At 48.4% G+C, this 21,717-nt stretch overlaps 1 protein-coding gene across 1 annotated transcript; it reads right to left on the reverse strand.

Annotated features, from left to right (window-relative positions):
* Positions 1 to 863: 863 nt before the first annotated feature.
* Positions 864 to 20,446, reverse strand: EPB42 (erythrocyte membrane protein band 4.2). The gene is made up of 13 exons (XM_061430932.1): positions 20,247 to 20,446; positions 18,435 to 18,620; positions 17,271 to 17,501; positions 14,345 to 14,463; positions 13,318 to 13,422; positions 11,554 to 11,731; positions 10,826 to 10,964; positions 10,431 to 10,534; positions 9,669 to 9,911; positions 7,950 to 8,246; positions 4,298 to 4,452; positions 3,068 to 3,201; positions 864 to 1,294 (listed from the first exon to the last, which is right to left on the reverse strand). Exons 1-13 carry the CDS (start codon positions 20,254 to 20,256, stop codon positions 1,132 to 1,134), a joined length of 2,064 nt encoding a protein of 687 aa, XP_061286916.1. The 5' UTR covers positions 20,257 to 20,446; the 3' UTR covers positions 864 to 1,131.
* Between the last annotated feature and the right edge of the window lie 1,271 nt (positions 20,447 to 21,717).

The following is a 21,717-nucleotide window of genomic DNA, read 5'->3' on the forward strand; positions in this document are numbered from 1 at the left end:
CTTGTATAGATGTACTTCATCACATCTGCCCATCTGACATCCCCATGGTCTCTTTAGGTGCAATCAGCAACAGTAGCTGTCCTTTTTTTTATTCCCACCACCGCTTCTTTTTTTTATGTTCACTAATTTGTTATATTTTTTAGATTCCACATGTAAGTGATATCATACAGTGTTTATCTTTCTGTCTGACTTATTTCACTTAGCATAGTAGCCTGCAAGTCCAGCATCCATTCTTTTGAGAGAACTGTGTACTTGAGGCTGAAATTCTTTGAGTCAAGAGTTTTAATTTACTTTCATAAAGTGCCATTCTGTACTTGTTAACAAGTATTACAAAGAAAAGGAACTAAAACCCAAGAGTATCAAAGCAACAAAATGGAAACAATGAAAAAAAATTAACTTTGTACAAAAGGAGTCCAATTTTTTTTGTAGGTCCTATTTTCTTTATACTTAATAATTGTATGTTTCTCTACTGGACCAAATTCATGTTGTTAACATCACACATCACACTTAATTGTTTAATCTTTCATAATACTCTAATAAGGACTTATCCATAGCTGAATATTGAAGATCATTCTACACTCAGGTCTTATGCTGTGTATTTTATAACTTTCTTTAGTCATCTTTGGATCTTTAAGGATAATGGTCAGGGATGGCATTGATCAATATAATCTTAGGATTGTCTAAAAATCATATTTTTAGTTAATATTGTCCCATTTCATCAGAAGTACAGAGTGCTTTAATTAGCTTATTTTCCTTACCTATAAATTAATTATGTATTAATGAATAGTAAATGGTTATGAAAATCCCTGAACTAAAAAAAAATTTACTTATCTGAATACCTTTATGAAGCCTTTTTAAAAAAATTCCTCGAGCCCAATAGTTTGTATTTTAAGACAACTAGTCTTCATAGATGCTTTGAGCTGGGGTGACAGAAATGAGTGCTTTTTCTGTTGATTTCTGAGAATATAAGTTTTTTTGAGGTGGGGAATCTAGTTTTGTTCTTGGTCCTCTCGTGCTCAACCTGAGCAGAGAATCGTTTATCTGATAAGCAAAGTTTCTCTTCCCATCATGCTTGGTTTTAGATTGTAGATTCAGGAGGTGGTTGGGGAAAGTGATGCTGGAGCTGGAAGTTTAAGCTGGAGATTTAGGGGGTACCACCGTGACAGTTCTGAAGTTGGTTAGGTTCTGGAACATGTTGCAGTCCATTTCCACAGTGAGTCTCTGGCATCCCACCTTCATTGGCACGAACTTGAGTTGGGTGCGCAAAGTGTTTCTGGGCTGCACCGAATTCACTCTGAAATAGAAGAAAAGTCCTAGTTCTGTCTCAGGGCCATTCCTTTGCTGGTCCCAGTGACTGTGATCCTGACCTGCTTACAGAGGTGGACCCTGAAGAAATAAACATGTAAGTACCCAGCTGTTAAAACAGAGGAGGTTTGAAGGGGGTGGAAGGCAGGAGCCTCCATGGTGAGCAGCTGTATGGTTGAGAAACATCCTATTCTAAGGGCTTCCAGGTTGCATCTGTCGTTTCATCACCTGTGACTTCAGTCTGGTCTCATTCTTGGTAATAGTAGGCTTGTGAAACTATGGTTTTAGAAGCCTCATTGCTAACTGCGGTGGGTGTAGTGGGCGTACTGAGATGTCAGGATGCCAGCAGGTGGTGTTTGGAGCCCTGTCGGCACCTTTCTTGTCTACCTGTGGACCTTATGGTGACTGAGCAAATGGTGCAGATTTCTTTTGAGAAGCTTTGCCTTACAATTTATCTGGGCGACCACAGAAGTCTGGTTAAATGCTGGCAGTCCTTCTCTCAACTTATGACCAAGAGTGACTGAGTTTCTTGAGGCTGAGGTGGTAGCTCAACAACCACACAACCTGTCAGGGACCTCGGGGTTGGAACAGGCATCGTGAACTCTAAACTGTATGTGTGTGTTTAGTGGAGGATGCTGTGGACCTCACGAGAGAAGGAGCAATGATTAACAAAGATACTTGCAACATCTAAAGCCAACAAGGTGCTAATAACCTACATTATACAGGGTTTGTGTGTATGAATATATGTGTGTGTATATATACCCACAGGTCAACAAGGAAAAAAGGAACAGCAAAAAAAAAAAGTGGGCCAAGTTAAGGAACTATACAGAGGAGGAAATGGAAAAGGCTGAAAAATGTCAAGAGTTGCAAATTAAAACAATGATGAGATATTATTTTATTCCTGTTAGACTGGATTAAAAGAGAAAATGGTATTGCCAAGAGTGGAGGGATGGTAGGAATACAGAAGCTGTCAAGTACTGCTGGACGAACTGCAGCCATTCTACAAACCAATCTGATAGCATGTGGTCAAACCAGGTCTTATCCTATGTCTCAGCAACTCCATTCCTGTGTATTTACCCCCCACACATGAATTTTCAAGCAGGTATATAAAGGAATATGTGTATTTATGGTGTCTGAGAGTTGGAGGCACTGTGGAGTGGTGTGGTAGGAAGCAGGGGCATATGTGATGGAGTAATTTGTAGCAGAAACAAGGGACTTGACATGTGGATGAGTGAAAAACAGTTCTGAGTGAAATGAATTAGACATAGCATTTATATAGTTTAAAAATACAGGCTCATGAAGCAACAGTACACATTTTACACATACTAAGACAAGGATATGAAGAGTGGTGGTGGGAATAGGAGTAAAAGGAAATGTGTAAATAAAATTCTGTATTGTGTTGTCACTGGTAGAATGCAGCTCTTCCCTTTGATGTTCCCTAACCCCCTCACCTGTGTTCATCAGTAATACCCAGGCCCTCTCTGCATGACCAGGGCCTCAAGCAGTGTGAGGTGCCCAAAGGGCACAGAGCCTCCCTCTGTCCTGTACCCCTGTAAACGTTGGTGGCCCCAGGGAGAGAGAGGCTCTGATCTTTTAGTTCAGCTCTGGCAGGTATCTGCTCTGTCTTCATGGACACAGCAAACAGAGTGTCATCTTGGGTTCCTGCCATTCTTTACCATTTGAGCCACCAGGGAAGGCCAGGTTCCTGCCTTTCTGACAGGTTGAGATACTTCTGTGGGATGAGAAGTTTGTGGTCTCTTACCTGTAGCTCTTCTCTCTATGAACGAGCCCCTTTCCGAAGATGGAGATCACACAGTCTTCCAAGGGAACATCGAGGGGGTTATGGATGCTGACCAAGGCCATCAGGGGCTGATGTTGCTCTGCTGTCTCTGACATCTGTGGGGGATCCCAAAAGCATGGAGCTGTAGTCACTCCTTCCCTTCCTGGCTACCCTCCCTGAACCCTTTCTTGGTTATTCTCCTATCTCTACCATCCTCACCTAAACTCAACTGCTGACTTCCCTAGCCCTCTACTTGGTCTTCTGTATTTTCTCTCACCCTTGATCCATAACTGATGACACTGATGCTGCCTTTCCTTTACTTGGAAACCTTGGAAGGTTTCCCATTGTTTTAGAATTCAGCTTTGGTTGGCCTTCAGAGCCCTTCACAATCTAACCCCAATCTATCCCAGGCTCATCTGTTCTACCCCTGACTATACCTTAACCGCTGTGGGCAATTTCCCAGCCCCAGCACAGCCCTCAGGCTCCCTCCCTTTGGGCCTCTCTACTCAGTCTTCCATTTGCAATGGCCTTCTCCCTCCTCTGCACTGAAAGCTTACCTATTGTTCAAAGCCTGACTCAAATGCCACCTCCTCCATGAAGCTTTCCCAAACCCCCAGCCGGAAATAGGCCTCTTTACTTCACTTGTGCCAGAGTGACTTTGTTCCTCTGAAAGCTCTGACATAGAAGACCACACGTTGTGACACTCTTGCCCAACTGTAACCCCTTCCAGGGCAGAGACCAAGTCACATTCATTTTGGTCTGGGTACACATGTAGAAAGAGGACTGGACTAAGAGCCCCAAGCCTCTTAAGACAGCCCATTTTTATGATTTGTAGGCAGGATACTTTCCTCATCTGAATAATGGGAAGAGTTCACCTCCCAGGGCTGTTGTTATTAAAAGAAGTAAAATGTGAAAATACATTGGTATTGTATAAAGTGCTAAATGACCATAGGCTATTATTATCTTTGTGAGTTTGGAAGCAGCCACTGAGAAGACTCCCAATTTTACAAACCTTTACTTAAAGTGGAAAGATTTAAATCTTAGTATCATATATAGAAATCATCTCTTTCAAGAGAAGGAGCTCTCAACCCAGCATTTCCTGATAGTTTCTTCAGCACGGTCACCTGCTCTGAAGCTTGAGGGGCTCTGTTCTTTGTGAAACAGTGACCTGAAGAGCAGCAAACAGTGATTTGGGGACGGACCGGTGCCTACCTCTATGGCAAGGTGTGGTCTGCGAATGGCGATGTCTTGCTGGGCAAAGCAGGGAAGGCTGGAGTGCGTTGCCATGGCAGTGAGTCTGAGGAAGCTATTCTCTGGCAGGCTTTGTTCAAAATTGGAGTTGAACAGGGAGGTAGGGATTTTCTTAACTGAAACACGTAACAGGTGGAGTCAGTGCCCGGGAGTGAGTGCATGTGCCCCAGAGACAAGCAGTGGTTTCACACATGACTCCCAAGAGTCAGGGCCTCACTGAAGCCAGAAAGATGCCTCATTCCTCAGAGCAATTTCAGAATGAACTCACTCAAGAACCCACCCAAAAGGACTTCCCTGGTGGTCCAGTGGTTAGGACTCCATGGTCTCAAGGCAGGGGTCCAGGTTCAACCCCCAGTCAGGAAAACAGTTCCCCCATTCCACAACCAAGAGCCCGAATGCTGCAACTAAGACCAGGGGCAGCAAAAAACAAACAAACAAAAAAAACCCACCCAAGACCAACATCACCATCATGAGCACAACACATTTGGTAGACCACCTCCACAGGGCTCTGGAAAGGGCCCTGTGAACTACAAGTGGAGCCTCAATCTCCTTGTCTAGTAATACCACCTAGGTGGGACGGCTTCTGGTTCATGAGACAGTTGTTAAGTGCTGGCCTCAGGCCTGCCACGCCATCATGGCTGAATATATGCTTGCTTGGTCCCCTCCCCTTCCCTGCTTCTGTTCTTTCCCATTTGCAGAGAAAATGAAGCCACCCTTTGTTCCTCACCACTGCCTCCAGGGTGAGGCCCCCTCTGTGCCCAGATCCTGTCTTCTGCTTTTTTTTTTATTTATTTTTTTAATTTTTTTTTAATTTATTTATTTATTTTTATTCTTCCAATTTTATTTTATTTTTAAACTTTACATAATTGTATTAGTTTTGCCAAATATCAAAATGAATCCGCCACAGGTATACATGTGTTCCCCATCCCGAACCCTCCTCCCTCCCCATACCATCCCTCTGGGCCGTCCCAGTGCACCAGCCCCAAGCATCCAGCATCATGCATCGAACCTGGACTGGCAACTCGTTTCCTACATGATATTTTACATGTTTCATTGCCATTCTCCCACATCTTCCCACCCTCTCCCTCTCCCACAGAGTCCATAAGACTGTTCTATACATCAGTGTCTTCTGCTTTTTAAATCAGTGTTCCATCCCAGCCTCATTGCTGCTTAGCTGTGTAACTGTGGGCAATTTATTTAACTTTCTGTGTCTTGGTCTCCTCATCTTTTGCGGGGATGATAATGGTTCCTGCCTCATAAGGTCATTATGAGGATAAGTGAGATAATGCATACAGAACACTTAGCATCATGTTTGCCAAAAATAAGTGCTCAATAAATGTGAGCTATAATTATTCTAGTTGTGTCTCATTTCCTCAAAGGTTGCACCATCGGTTATAACCCATCTCTCCTGAGGCTTCGTCTTTTTCTCCCTATGAATTCTTCTTCAGCATATAAGCAGAAGAGGGAGCAGAACCTCCCTGCCCCACGTTTCCCTGTCTGCCACCCAGCCTCTTCTTTTTCCATCCATTCTTCCTGAAAGGACTGCATACCTTGTCTCACCTCCTCAGCTCTCAGTCAGTTTAAGCCCCAAGAACCTATTGCTTCTCCATCAGACTTCTCTGTCAGTAGAGGCTTTCCAGCCTTGACCTCTCACAGCCTCTCCGCTGGCCATGCTGGGCTCCCCCTTCTTCTCTTTGACTTAGTCTCTCACTCTGCTGTCTCCCTGTCTGGTGTCTACATGCTTGTGCTGCCTGGGTTTCCTCCTCGCCCTCTTATTTTCTCTCAGTCCTTCTCCACTCTCCCCTGCGCCCATCCAGGACTTTATCTAGAATACCAGGTTTAGGTTTCCAGCTGCCTACTGCCCATCACAGCTCAGATGTCTTCTGGGATTTCAAACCCAACATGCAACAAACAGAACGCATCATCTTTCTCCCCAAACCTGTTCTTTCCCATTGGCCCTACTTTAGAGGCTCACCCAAACCGGAAGCACCGTCTAGCCACATACACAAGTCCAATCTAGCCCACTTCTATAATATGACTTTATTTGAAAAGTTCTGCTAGTTTACTTTGTCCTTCAATTTTTTCAAAACCTTCCAACTTCTAATCTGTGGTTGTTGGATACACATTAGATACACCTTGGAATCATATGGGAAGCTTTAAAAATTCCCAATGCCAAGCCACACCCCAAGTCAATTATAACAGACTCTGACCGAGAGACCTAGGAATCAGTATATTTGAAGTTCTCCAGGTGATTCAACATACAGACAAGGTTGAGATACATGACTCTAATATGACCCCTTCCATTCCATTCTACCAAAAGTTCTTTTTCAAAAATGAATTTCTAATCCCATTGACTCCTCTGGTTAAAACCTTTTACCAGCTCCCCATTGCCCAGAGAATAAAACCCAAACTCTTGAGCTGCATCTACAAGCCACTTCAAGATCTGGCCCAGTCAGGCTCTCACGCAACTCCCCCACTCCACTCCTCCCACTCTTGGAAAGGGAACAGAGTAGAAAGACTGGAGACAGGGGGACCAGTCAGGAGGTTGCTGCAATCATGTAAACAAGCTCTATTCCACTGATTCTCTTGCCTGCACATTGGAGTCACCCAAGGACTTAACAATATTTTTGATGTTTGGGTCAAATTTCTGACTTAATTGGTCTGGGGTGCAGGCTGATCATCAAACTTCCCCCAGGTGGTTCTTACGTGCAGCAAAGTTGGAGAACAGCTGCTCTGCTGCTGCTGCTGCTAAGTCACTTCAGTCGTGTCCGACTCTGTGCGACCCCATAGACAGCAGCTCACCAGGCTCCCCCGTCCCTGGGATTCTCCAGGCAAGAACACTGGAGTGGGTTGCCATTGCCTTCTCCAATGCATGAAAGTGAAAAGTGAAAGTGAAGTCGCTCAGTCGTGTCCGACTCCTAGCAACCCCATGGACTGCAGCCGACCAGGCCCCTCCATCCATGGGATTTTCCGGGCAAGAGTACTGGAGTGGGTTGCCACTGCCTTCTCCGAACAGCTGCTCTAGTCCAGGGAATTTCAACTCTAGAATAACACAGGGAGCTCTGAAAAAATTCCAGTGCCTGGATCCGGCTCCAGATCAATTACATAAGAATCTTAAGGAGGAGGAAGAACCTGGGCCTATGTCTCTTCTGCCTGGAAAGCCCACGACTCACTTCTCTGACACTGCCTTACTCATCCTTCAAGACCCAGGGCAGCCTGATTTACCTGGGGGCAGCCTGCTCCTGCCTGGGAGAGATTCTAATTCACAATTGTACTGCATTTACCTCGTCAAACACTTCTTACACTGCTCCATAGTCTGTTTATTCAAATGACTACAATCAGAATTGTGGGTTTTGTTTTTCCTGTGTGAAGCTCAGTAAATATGTATTGAATGAGAGAGAGAGAGAGAGAGAGAGAGAGAGAGAGAGAGAGGGAGGGGGAGGGGGGAGGGGGGAGGGGGGGGAAGGAGGGAGGGAGGGAGGGAGGGAAGGAGCGGGCACATCAGGAACTAGAAACCATGTCATCGAATCTGCAGGGGTTGCTGTATGGCTGCTGCCTGCTCAGAGTGGAAGCCGGGCGTGTAGAGTGTTGGGAAGGAATCACAGATAGTTACCTGAGTTGGCCCTGAGTATAAGGACAAAATTCTTCCTCCAGAGCTTGGCAGCAAGGACGCCATTGTAGTACATTGCCTGCAGCCCAATTGCCAGCTGCACTTCCTTCTCCTGGTCAGTGGGGTTTAACAAGTTCACAGAGATCTCTACGTTCTTTCCCAGGGCTAGGGAACTCGGTGCTTTCAAAAAGAGATGTAGAGGATCATCAGTCTCACAACAAGGAGGATAGATGCCATCTTTCTTGTGTTTCATTCTGTATTTCTGGACTTTCTCCAGCACCATTTTTTCTTGAGAAGATCCTGAAGAATGAAATAAACAAAGCAGGCCTCTTACCCAGCAGGTATAGACCCTTCTAATAAAAGCTCAGGATTAAGGTTCATTGACCCACTACTGCTCAAATTTGCCAAGGCCACAAGAGCCTTGCAAAACTCTTGCACCACATGTAGCTAAAAAAAAAAAAGGTTTGTGTTAGACAAACTCACCACAGATACAGTGTGTCTCTTCCAAGTCACTCAGGGGTCAAGTTCTTCAAGTACTATGACTTTGCCCCTTGAATGGTGGGAGAGCTAGTTTTTGTACAAGTTGCAGGAACTTGTATTTTCCTAAGTGAAGGAGTTTGGACTTATTCTAAGGGAAATGGAGGCCATGGAATATTCTGGAGCAGGAATATTCTGTAACATAAATATATTTGTGTCCTGGGAAGCTCATTCTTGAAACTGTAAGTTAGAGATGGAATAATGATGGGGAGACTGGAGGCAGGGGTCCAATTAGGAGGCTACTATCATACTGTAGAAAAGAGATGATGAGGCCCTGGGTGACCTGCAGGCATTGGGGAAGGAGATGAGGAGATGGGTGTGAGGGTACCATGGGAGGCTCAAGAACAGGGCAGGCTTTCTTGCTTGGACAAATGGGTGGACAGCGCAGCAGTGCGCTCTAATAACTAATATGGAGGGGAATACACAGGGAGGTTGGGGAGTGTTGGAGGACAGCAGGAAGGAGAGAGTATTTCCTGGCAGCTGGGCTTGTTTTTTGTTTTGTCTTTGGCCATGCCACATGTGACATGGGGGATCTTAGCTTCCCAACCAGGGATTAACCCCCTGCAGTAGAAGTGCAGAGTCTTAACCACTGGACCACCAGGGAAATCACCTGGGCTTGGTATTAAGTATTCTGTTCTACAGCAGTGGTTCTCAGCTGGGGACAATTTTGCCCCCAGGGGACATCTGGAAATGTCAGGAGACATTTCTGGTTGTCACAACTGGTGGTGGTGGTTGAGGAGGGGCTGGCATCTAGAGGATAGAGACCAGGAAGGCTTCTGAATGTCCCAGGTTGCACAGCCTCCCAGATAGCAAAGATATCTGGTCCAAAATGTGAGTAAAGTCAAAGAGGGTTGAGAAGTCCTGTTTCATGCAATGGGGAACGGGCTGCATGTCTCCCTGGCCTGCATGTGTCTGGCCCGTTCCTTTCTCTCTGTTGCTGTTTGGGGCCCTCCTCTGCCCGGTGCGTGCATGCTACATTGCTTCAGTAGCATCAAATTCTTTGCAACCCCACAGACTGTAGCCACTCAGTCTATCCATGGGATTTTTCTGGGCAAGAAAATGAGTGTGTTGCCATTTCCTACTCCAAGGGATCTTCCTGACCCAGGGATAGAACTGGCATCTCCTGCATTGGTGGGCAGATTCTTTACCTCTGAGCCACCCAGGAGGCCCCCCACTGCCTGATACCTTCAGGATACTTGTAGTTCTGGGTGATGTCCTCATGGCGGTCACAGTCCACATTCTTGGTGCTGATATTATTGCCAAAATACTTGGTGTTGCTGTCAGTCAACTCCAGTGTCCCATCCTCACCGCACTTCCAGACCACACATGAGGCATTTATTGAGGCAAAAATGTCTGATGCTGCAGGGGTCAGCCACACTATCCCCTCCTTGACGGCTCTGACTGGGACCAGATCACAGGCCTCCAGGACTGAGGGAGAGAAATGTCAATGAGTGAGAGGAATCATACCCAGACCTTGGCTTTGGTCAGAGCAGCAAAACCTCTGTTCCCATCCTAATGCCCTATTGCCCCTCCACTGGAATCAAGGTCAGAGGTGGGCACTAGGCAGGGTTTCTGAGAGGGCACAGCTGAGGGGAAGCTCACTTTTAGTGACATAACTTTTTGGTCATGGTCTATGGCAGGTGCTCTCTTGGACAAGACCTCAGAGTTACAGAGTACATGGGAGTTCCTAAGCCAGCTTGACCACAGACATGACAAGAGGAGGTTACCTTTGTTGAACACTTCCTATGTACTGGGCTCTGTGACTGTTCTGTTCCTGGGGGGCCTTGGGCCAGCATCCCACCGCTCACTATCAGTCCTGCCACCACTTCTGTTTTAGGGGCTGCAGACCTGCTATGGACCACCTGCTGCCCATTTCCTCTCCAAGGGACTCCTTGTACTCTTGCAGCTCTGGGAACCTGGTGGTCCTAGGCCCACCCCAGGCTTTACCTTCACCTCCTTTAAGAGCACTTGGGTATAGAATCTGCCATCCGTCATAAACCTCAAGCAGATCAGGCCGGGCCATCCAGCACTCGGTGGAAGTCTGGAAGATCCTGAAGCAAAGGGAACAATACAAGTGGGGGGCAAAAGTCCTGAAGCAGTCCTAGAGATGACAGAGCTGCGACTAAGTGGATGGGAGGATGCTGTGTAAGAGTGGTTCCAACACTCCCAGGAAGGGGCGTGCATCTCACATTCACCCTGACCTTCAGAATCCTGCCTTTCGGAGTCCTGAAGGCCTATTCAAAGCAGGGCTACTTGGGCTGGGAGGTTCCCATGGACGACAGCCTGCGGGTTTGGAGCCCTGTCAGGTCTAGGACTTCATCCACCCCCTTTGGGCTTCTCACCAGGCTCTGCCTCTGTTGTCTTCTCCATTCTGAAGCCCCTCCTCGTTGTAGTACTCGTTTACCAGCAGGTCCCCGCCCGTGCCCTGGGCTGAGGTGAACGTGGTAACAACTCGGGCAGGGATTCCCAGGCCTCGCAGCACTGCATGGAAGTGGGCAGAGGGTCAGGGCACCAGAGGGGGCTGGGATGCGGGGATGGGGCCTATGGCTAGCATTCTCCGTGTCTCCTCTGGACACTAGGCACGTTCATGGTCTTAAATGCCGGTGACATTGTGGAAAGAGAAGGGGCACAGGAATTGACACCCGCCCGACCTACGCTATATGAAGGCCAAGTAATGAGAAGCAGACAAGTTACACAGCGGGTGGAGTACACAGCAGCGGGAGGCTTCAACAGAGCGCTGGGACTGGCTTTTCTGGGGCAGAGGCAGGGAGGAGCTTTGGGGAGTTTGGGAGCAGAGCTCACCAGATGGGCCCAACTTTGCTGAATCTGGGAAAAGGAGCAGAAGCTGGTTGGGAGGAGTGGCTGGGGAAAAGCCATCTTAGCCAGATGGTGCATGGGAAGCAATCACAGGTGTGGTGGAGGTGGGGGAATGCTGTGGAGTTGGAGGCAGTGGCTGCTTTTGGAGATGTCATGGGGCAGGGGGTACTGGGCAACCCAAGAAGCAAGGCAGACACTCTGTGTGGTAGCCAAGGTGACTTGCCTGGGTGTGGCAGGCAAGTCTGCTCTGTACCTGTGCAAGCAACAGCTGCCAACACCCAGGCCTGACCCTCGTACACAGGCCTCCCATGACCAGTGACCCACTGTCGCAGGATGGGCGCACTGCCCCGGCGCTTGTTCAGCAAGGCCCTTTCCTCTGTAGTCTGGATCTTCGCAGTGGGCAGGACAGACTTCTCCTTAAGAATGTGCAGCTGTTTGGGGGAAACGTGTGGATGTTTATCGGGGTGGGTAGGGAGGGCTCGGGTTTCTCAGGTGGCGCTAGTGGTAAAGATCCCGCCTGCCAATGCAGGAGATGAAAGAGACATGTGTTCAATCCCTGGGTGGGGAAGATCCCCTAGAGGAGGGCATGGAAACCCACTCCAGTATTCTTGCCTGGAGAATCCCACGGACAGAGGAGCTTGGTGGGCTACAGTCCATAGGGTCACAAAGAGCCGGACACGACTGAAGTGACTTAGCATGCCCGTAGCGAGGGCTCATTACAGCTCTCCAGGCATGGTGAACAGATCACCTGTATGGAAATCACCTGGAACTTGTTTAACCTGCATGTTCCTGGGCCCCACCCTCATCCACTGGGATCGTGTCTGGGAACTCTCCTTTTTAACAAGTCCTTCAGAAGCGGGGGTTCATGAGCCATGAAAGTGTTAGTTGCTCCGTCGTATCCGATTCTTGTGACCCCCTGGACTGTAGCCCACTAGGCTCCTTTGTCCATGGGATTCTCCAGGCAAGAATACTGAAGTGGGTTGTCATTCCCTTCTTCAGGGGATCTTCCTGACCCAGGGGTTGAAACCTGGATTGAACCCAGGTCTCCCGCATTGCAGGTGGATTCTGTACCGTGTGAGCCACCAGGGAAGCCCATAGTGGCAAATGAAACTCAGGACACGAGAGCAGCAGGAGGGCTCCCCCTCGCTGGAGGCTTTCACTGTTCCTTGGTCTGCCTGGCCCTGATTCTTCGAGTGTTTGCACCTGGGACCTGGAGGCCCACGTTTCCTCCTCCTCGCAGGCTAGCCCTGTCCCTCACCACCTCCTCAGAGGAAAGGACTGAGCCACATGAGGAAATAGAGAGCACATTACTCCTGTGAGAGAACTTTTTAAGCAATGGCACCTCACTCCAGTACTCTTGCCTGGAAAATCCCATGGATGGAGGAGCCTGGTAGGCTGCAGTCCATGGGGTCGCTAAGAGTCGGACACGACTAAGCGACTTCACTTTCACTTTTCACTTTCATGCATTGGAGAAGGAAATGGCGACCCACTTCAGTGTTCTTGCCTGGAGAATCCCAGGGACGGTGGAGCCTGATGGGCTGCCGTCATGGGGTCACACAGAGTCGGACACGACTGAAGCGACTAAGCAGCAGCAATAGCAGGAAAGGACCAAGCCACCTTCATTGGAATAATTTAGAAATGAAAACAAGTTCCTTTGACTGCCTTATCACCAACCCATGGGTAAGATGGAACTGACCCCCTTCTTCCCAGGGACCTAAGCTACCTGTCAGGGCTGAGGGTGAGGAGGCAGGGAGAGGGAGGTCTCAAGGAAATCCAGGTCAGTTTTAGTCCTCGCTGGCTTATGACCTGAAGGAGGACACCTTCCTGTCATTTCTCTCCCCGCTGGATGCTACTGTCTGCCCCTCCTCACTCAGATCCTTCTCCAGGGACTGTCCCCTGCACTCTGGGAAGAGGGGACCATTCGTGAGTAAAAAACTTCTGGGGCCCTAGACGGGGGCAGCTCTGGCAGAGGACTGCTGTCTCATCTCCTCCCCCTCCCCACCCCGTCCTCACTCACCAAGGCGCCCAAGACTCGGGCCACATGCACGGGGTTGCCCCACTTCTCCACCTGATTGTCCACGGTCAGTAAGCTCAAGCCAAGGTCGATGACATCCTCCTCGAGCTGTAAGGACCACACAGGGCCACGCATGATGGAGGGTGTGCAGTCAGCCACTCCTCCCCCAAGTCAACCCCATCCCCTTGTCCTTCTCCTTGACTCAGGCTCCACTCCTTCCTGCCGTGTTCCTGAAGAAGTTCTCGCTTTTCCCTCTGCCCCAGGGCCCGGCACCTCAGCCTTTTGTCTCTTCTGTTGTCTGACTGCTGATAGTGTGGGCTTTTGAGCACCAGGGCTCTGTCGAGTCCTTTCATTTCTACAGTTTTTCACGTAATTTGCTCCCACAGCTCCTAACAGGGCTGTCCCTGTGTGGGGGTGGATAAAATGGCAGCTTCTGCTCTGGAGGAGCAGAAGTGAGGAGTGAGGGAGACATGCAGCCACTTAGGCTACAGATCTCAGCAATGTGGCTGGGGCTCTAGAAGAGATGCCAACCCAGGGAGCACAGTGGAGAGTCACTATGCCCCTGGGGGCTGGGAAAACTTTCAGAGGGCCTTAAAAGATGGGCAGGCATTTCCCAGGTGGTAAGTGAGGGAAGGTATTCCCAGCAGAGGGAACATTCAGCCTGCACAATCGAGGGATGACCAGGAGCTGAAGCATGGAGTTAGAGGGGGGCGGGTGCTCTTGGGGAAAGGGAAGCAGTGGCCTGGCTGTGAAGAGTCTTATGTGTCAAGCCAGGGGATTTGGTTTCTATCCTGTAGATGGTGAGGATTTAACAGAGGCTTCATCTGCATGGTCTTTAGGAAGATAACTCTGGTGGTTGAGGAGGATGGTCTAGTGTGGCCTTGAGGGGACCGAGGTACCACGTGGCTGAACTTGCATGAAGAAATGGCCTCATGACCAGAGGCTTTGGATTGGCCCAATCTGACTGGCTTGAGCACTGAAAATTATGGGGTGATCACTGTCTCCCCACCTTCCCTGGAGGGCCCCGTACCTGGCCAAAGTCCCAGGGCTCGGCCTGGATGCAGTCAGCTGTGCCCAGGAAGATGAGGCCATTTTGGTTCAGCAAGTACTCCTTGCGCTGAGCTTCATTCCCCAGGAACACAGCATCCTCTGGAGAGAAGCAGGCAGGGATGAGGGACTGTAGGATGCTAGGTGTGCCGTCCATCTCCAGGCCTTTGCCCTCCCTGCCTGGGTGAGATTCTGCTGCAGGCCTTCCCTTCAGCTTCAGGCCTGGCAGAGACTGTGAAGGAAGCCCCTCTTTTCATCCCATACTTGGACCAGGCCTCCTCTCTGGTGAGAGTGGGGAAGGGGATGAGAGTCCCTGGGTCAGCCACAGTGGCTTTCATGGCCAGCCAGCAGACAGGAATAAGCCAACCTTAAAAGGCCTACTGGTTCCCAAAGAAACCTGCTCCTGAACCAAGAGCATTTGGCAACAGGCCAGGGGGCTTCCCAGGGGGGCTGCTATGTCTCTCCCACAAGTTCAACCAGAAAAAAAAAAGTGTTTCAGAAAAACCAAACAGGTTGACAGATGTGAGCAGAAGGGAAGACAAGTAGGGTTGGAGGGAGAATGGGGCTGTGTGTGTGAGGGAACAGTGGGAGCCACCCGGCGTGTCCAAGGGGGTCTAGAACTCCTGTGGGCTCTTCCTGCTGCCTCTCCTAGTATCTTCATTGAAGGGTTGCCTGGGAGTCATGAAGTGGGTGGGGGTTTTAAGGAGGCCATCGCCTACTCTAGGAAGCTGGGAGCAGCTGGCAGACCTACTCTGTTTTTCGGGTGTCTCTCTCTGCCTGTTGTTGGGGGTGAAGTAGGGGCTGGTTGGACTGGTTCCTGGAGCCTAGAATGAGAAGAGGATTTCCAAACCATCCTCCAAGCCATCCAACTAGGATGAGGGTACGCAAGGTAACAGAACACTGGGATATTAGATATCAGGAAGCCCTGAAAAACCTTGGACAGAAAATCACAGAATCATGTGCCCAAGGAGTCCTGGGCCCCTGCCCCTTCATCCTGAGTACTATCTGTGAAGTCAGCTGGACATCATCTCTTTGGAAATTGCTTCAAAGCGAGGAGTTTGGCCCCAGGCTCTGCAGGCTTTGGGAAGTACATTATCAGAGCATAGGTATCACCCTTCTTCTTAGCTTGGGTGCATCCCCTCCCCTCTTTATAAAGCTTCCTGCTTATGAATAGGACTTTGACTTTCACTATAGGGCGTAAAATTTCCTTTTGAATCCAGAAGGGCCCCATCTTCAAGTATGGTAAGATGAGACTGAGTCCCAGAAAATCTCTGAAAATCTCTAACTCACCTCCTAGACGGGCAGTGCCAATACTTCACCCCTGGCCAGACAGACACCTCACCCCATAGAGAGGCCTTCCCTCACTGGTCCCAACAAGCCAGGTGTGGAGACAGGAATCCTGGCATAGAGTCAAGACTGTGAGCTCCCTCTGAACCAAGGCCTGTTCCGGAACTGTATTTCTGCATCTATGCTCAGGTTGTCAGGGCCTAGCTCTGGGTGTGCGCTCAGTCAATGAGGCAGGTACAGTAAAGCCTCAGTTTTGGAGGGAAATGGCTTGAGGGTCTTTCTGGCAGTATGTGGAGAGCCATGGGCCCTCGCTCAGCTGAAGGGGCCTTGAATCCACACTCACCCACATGGGGCAAGGGCACCTCAGTGGACACTAGTTCTCCTCCATTGTTCCACCTGCCAACCCCCTTGGAGCAGGAATGAAGGGCCTGGATTGAGGACAGACAGGGCTATCTGAAGGAGGGGGCCACCCAAGGACTCCAGGCTGGGCAAGTGAAGTGGAGACAGGGAGTTACTGGGACTCAGGTGCTGTATAGGAAGGCCATCAAGCCCTGGGATTCAGGGGCTTCAGGGGAGATTTCTTCTACTTCCCCTTGTTCCCAGCCCTGCCTCATAAGGAGGCCCCCCTTTGGGCTGGCAGTGAACTCGTGAAAGGAAAAGGCTTGTCTGGGGGTAGCAAGGATGGGCAAACAGGAAGAAACTGTTTTCCTCTCAATAACTATTCAGGCAGCCCAAAGGATTAAGGTGGGGTGTGGTGGATTCAAAAACGAAGACTCAGTCTTCAGAATGGGAAAGAAGAGGAGATGTTCTCTTGGTTTTCATTTGGGGCACGTCAACCACGTCTGACGACTTTTCTAGATTAAATAGTCCTAACAGCTAGGGCTGAGCTTTGCCAGAGGTGGCCACCGGCTGGGCCTCAGGAGGCTGCCTGACCCCAGGAAAGTCCATCCAGAGGCTGCTGAGCTAGGGAGACTGGTTGCTAATTTGCTGCTCTAGGCAGGTATTTGGATGGGTCATGATGGAGAGAGAGAGTCTATAGTAAGGACAGAACTAACAAATAGAAGCAAGAAGGAAGATTTACAGTGAAGTTAAACTGAAGCTTTGAGTCCCTCACCAGCACAGAACCCCACTTCAAGTCAGGGGGGACCTAAGCAATTCAAAATTCTATGTTCTTTTTCTTAAAGAGGATCCCCCAAATTAATTAAAAACTCAGGTCCCGCAAAACCTGGATTCACCATGCAGACAGACTATAGAAGCCAAGGGAGGGATCAGAGAAACCTGTCCTGCAGGCCCCCTCTTATCCTGAAGTCCTTTCCGGCTCTCGGCCCCTATCCTGCTATCACAGAGGGGAGTTCTTCTAGGGTCACCTCAGTGAGTCTCAGCTCCTGTGACTAAGTAGCCTGAGCCAGGACTAGACTAGCCTCTGCTCTCAGTGAGAAGCTCTGGGCTTCTTCCATCAGGTGACACCAAGTCAGGACCCAGGGTCTGAGAGGCTGTTCATCCAGGGAGCAGTTTCCACAGTGGCTAAGTACCTGTGCTGTTCTAGAGGGAGCTGTCCCGTGGGGCCCCAGCTCCAAGGCCTTGAATCTTGTGCAGCCCAGGCTGACCCAGGTCCAACTCACCTCGATTCCAGGGGTTAAAGAGCAGTGTGAACTGGCCCAGGCATTGTTTCCTGCCCGAGATCTGCAGCAGGAGTGAGTAGTGGCCAATGATAGCATCTGCAGGTGTGGTCACAGAGATAGTCCAGGACTGGTCATCTCTCTCCTCCACCATTGCACTCCACCACTTCCGGTCCCCCAGACTGGAAACTGAGAACGTGGCTTGGGTCCCATTGGCCTTGGAAGGCTGCTTTCCTGCAGTCACACAGAGATGAGCTGGTCATTTGGACCCCTTGGCCACAACTCAGAGTAACAAAAGGAAGTATCACAAAACTGAAGTAAGTGAAAATTAGATTTGGAGGAGAATGAAAGCCACCAATCAAGGAGTGGGGGTCAGAAAAGGGTGAGGGGAGAGCACAGGTCTTTAGCACCCATGAACACCTAGAAAAGGCTCATAGTATATAACATGGGTGTCCTATCTCCTTCACTGGACTGATGTGAGGTCTTAATGAGATATTGCAAGTAAAGCCCTTGGCTCAAAATCTGACATGTAGTACAGATTCAGCAAGTAGTAGAAATTAAGTGTTATATTTAGCCTAGATTAAATCCCATTCAGGCTTTTCTACAAAACTGATATTATCTATGCAGCAGAAAAACTCCTTAGTGTTAATGCAGCCAAGCAACTTCTGAATCATGATAAATGCTACTTATTATGCATATTATTGGGCTTCCCTGGTAGCTCAGCTGGTGAAGAATCTGCCTGCAATGCAGGATACCCCGATTTGATTCCTGGGTCGGGAAGATCCACTGGAGAAGGGATAGGCTAGCCACTCCAGTATTCTTGGGTGGCTCAGATGGTAAAGAATCTACTTGCAATATGGGAGACCTGGTTTCGATCCCTGAGTTGGGAAGATACCCTGGAGAGGGAATGGTTACCCACTCCAGTATTCTGGCCTGGAGAATTCCATGGACAGAGGAGCCTGGCGGGCTACAGTCCATAGGGTCACAAAGAGTTAGACACGAATGAGCGACTTTCACTTTCACTTGCTTGCATATTATCTCATACTCACAGAATTTCTTGAGGCCCAGGTGCAGTGCGAGCCAGTTGCCCCTTGGTTCCCTGAGGTGGGGCTGGAGAAAGAACCCCCTAGTCCTACTGCCAATGGAGTTGAAGTCAGTCCCACTCACCAGTTTGTGCAATGAGGGCTACCTTCTTCAGGGCACGCAGAAATGTGTGCACTGGAGCCTGAAAGTGCAAGCTGATGGTGAAGGGCTGCCCCCGCCTCACGAAGAGCCGCTGGGAGCTGATGTCATTGGTGTGGTGCTCTGCGTTGTTTCTCGCTGCCTGGAAGTCGCAGCTCTTGATCCCCAGGCCTGTTGTGGAAAGAAAGAAATCCTGGAGACTAGGTAAATGTGACAATGTCAGTAAAAGCAGAGACCCTGAAGTCAGAGATGCAGGGTTCAAATCCTTGGCTCAACTTACTAGCTGTGCTGTCTCAAGCGAGTAGCTTAACCACTCATCCTCAGTCTCCTCTTTCTCAGAATAACCATCCTCCTTGTAGGGTTGGGAAAAGCAAATGAGGTAATGTACATAATATTCTCAGCCCCGTGTCAGACACATAGTAAGTCCCTGTTACTACTATTAATAAGAACGATGCTTGTTCTCATTGTTGACCTCCTTTTCTGGTCCCAATTCAAAAGCAATGAATAAAATCCAGAATTTTGCTCACCCGTACTCATTTTTGTCTAAGAACACAATGATCATTTTTAGAGCTAATTTTGAAGTCACTAATTGAGTCCAATTCTTTTGTTTTACAAGTGAGAAGAGTGAGGCGCAGAGAGCAGCTCACTAGAGATTGTGTGTGGCTTTCATCTAAAGGCTCGTAAAACCCACAGTACCACGCAGCCCAGAAAAACCCTACAAGGAGGGGGCCTGTGAGTATTAAGACGTTCTCCCAGGCAATTCTCACTTTATAACAAGAATTTGTAAATATGCTAACACAGGTTAAGCTTTCTGCATGCTCTGCTTCTGCCTGTTTCTCTGCTTGGTGTCTGCCTCTGTCCCTTTTAGTTGGATTCCCTGACTGTGCTGTGCTCTGCTGTACTAAGTCGCTCAGTCATGTCTGACTCTTTGTGACCCTGTGGACTGGCATCCATAGGGATTCTCTAGGCAAGAATAAAATAGTGGGTTGGTATGCTCTCCTCCAGGGGATCTTCCCAACCCAGGGACTGAACCCAGGTCTCTGGCATTTAGGTGGATTCTTTTACCATCTGAGCCACCAGGGAAGCCCTTAATACTGGAGTGGGTAGCCTATCCCTTCTCCAGGGGAACTTCCTGACCCAGGAATTGAACCCGGGTCTCCTGCATTGCAGTTGGATTCTTTTTCAGCTGAGCTACCACGGAAACCCTGGTTTCCCTGACTCCTGCCTCCCCTTCTCTCCCACTTAGCTTTGAGGCTATGACACCCTCATGCTTTCCCAGGTTGTCTACCAGATGGACCACAACCCAGTGAAAATAGTCATGTTAGGATGATGCTGGGATAAGAGTATAAATCTGTTTAACCACCATCACCACCTTACCACCATCATCACAACTATGACCAATTTATCACCAACAACCCAGTCAATTGTCACTCCATAGCCACACCCCCAGCACCACACCACCATTGCACCCATCACCACTTCCCACCATAACCCACCTCTATCATCTCCGCTGCTGCCAGCACCAAATACTACCTTCCCCACCAGAGTCACACAAACACTACCTCCCCTACCACCAGCACCAGCGACCAGCTTGCACACTTTTGCTCCTCCATCATCAGCACTATCCGTTTACTATTCTCCCAACATAGCCCTACAACCACCACCTCCACCACTATTAGCATCCCTAACACCTGCAACCATCATTGCTCATCATCACCTCCTGCTTATTTTAATGAAAGCATGATAGAGAAGCTACTGAGAGCCCAGTAAGCCCTGTGGAGAGCTGGCTTGGCTCACCTTGTCCCATGGCTACAGACCGCTGTTATCCACTTGGCTACTGGAAATGCTGTCTTAAACTGTTGCTCTGAGCTCCCTCTCTGAATCTGTCTTCCAGACAGGAAATGATGATGGGCGCTTTTGTTGGCTTAAGAATCTGTAAAGAGTGGCATTTCCTTCTACTCCACCTTGTGTTCCCCACATGTTTGTCTTTCCTGCTCCCTCCCCTCTGGTATCTCCTGGACCAGCTGCTGGAGTTCCCCGTTCTCGTTTATCTCTTGTACCAGGAGGCCCAGACAGGGTTATATCTGGCAGGCTCGAATGGGAAGTGAATTGCAGGGGGAATCTGCCAGTTGGAGAAGCCCAGATAAATGTAAAAGCCTCTAGCTTCTGGGGCCTCAAGAGACCCTCAGAGTTATTACCTGGATGACACTGGAAGACTCTGGAAGGAGGTCCATATCCAACTTCAGATTCAGGCCCTAAACATATCTTGGGCTTTAAGTTGTTAGATGTTCACGGACCTTTCTGATAATAGAGAGAGAGCATGTGTGTCGGATTCATCTGTGTGAAAGAAATTAGGGGGTAGAATTTGTTGGTGAAAAATAAATGTCCAAAAAGCAGAAGCAAGAACTGTGGCTCTTCTAAGCATGCTGGGTCTGGCCCCCTCGATCAGAGAAGGTTGGGCACTCTGTTGTTTTTCCTATTACCACTTGTTTTGTCGACACAGGGGAGGATCTCCTACTTGGTTCTCTTTGGCTCCCAGGTTTTATCTGGGCTTCTGAGATTGTGTCGTCACTAGAAGCTCTCTCAGACACAGCTGGACTGGCCTGCGCATGTATGGCATGTCTATAGAAGGATATAGAAGAAACTACAAGGACCGTTGTTTGCCTATTGGGAGGGGAGCTTCGAAATGGATATAGGAATGTGATTTTTCTGCTGTTTACTGGTTTATACTTTTCAAATTTTGAACCATTACCCATGAAAAATCTCGTTATGCAAAAAAAGAAGCTATTGCTTCTCACTCTTACCAAAAAAGATTCTTCATGAGAAATGAAAAGGGAATTTTTCTTATTATTTGAAGATATAATTTTTACCTGGAAAATGTGAATCTACTGAAAAATGATAATAGGAGACAAGATGATTTAGTGAGATTATCTTAAGTTTAATGCATTCCCAGTAAAAATACCAGCAAGTTTTCCCCCTGAAACTGAAAAAGCTGATTCTAATGTTCAAAAGTAAATTTCTAAAAGATCTAAAATATGATCTGAAAAGATCTAAAGTTTAATGATCTACAAAAAGAAAAAATCTCTCATTAGAAATGTAGTATGGCCAGGCTTCCTAGATATTAAAATATATTATGACAGTACTGTAATTAAAAAAGTAGGTAGACCAAAATGTATGTATTAAATATGTACTAAATGTGGCAATTAAGTAGGAAAGATAAGAATTCATTAGTAAATGGTTTGGGGGTAATTAGCTTCCCAAAATAAAG

The sequence above is a fragment of the Bos javanicus genome, chromosome 10 (assembly GCF_032452875.1).
Source record: "Bos javanicus breed banteng chromosome 10, ARS-OSU_banteng_1.0, whole genome shotgun sequence".
Taxonomy (NCBI): Eukaryota; Metazoa; Chordata; class Mammalia; order Artiodactyla; family Bovidae; genus Bos; species Bos javanicus.

Excerpts from the sequence above, each read along its gene's own strand:
- EPB42 (XM_061430932.1), bottom strand. Across the intron at positions 14,464-17,270 it reads CTTTAACCCCTGGAATCGAG|AGGATGCTGTGTTCCTGGGG; the intron begins GTGAGTTGGACC and ends GCTTCTCTCCAG. Across the intron at positions 3,202-4,297 it reads GACCACACCTTGCCATAGAG|ATGTCAGAGACAGCAGAGCA; the intron begins GTAGGCACCGGT and ends GATCCCCCACAG.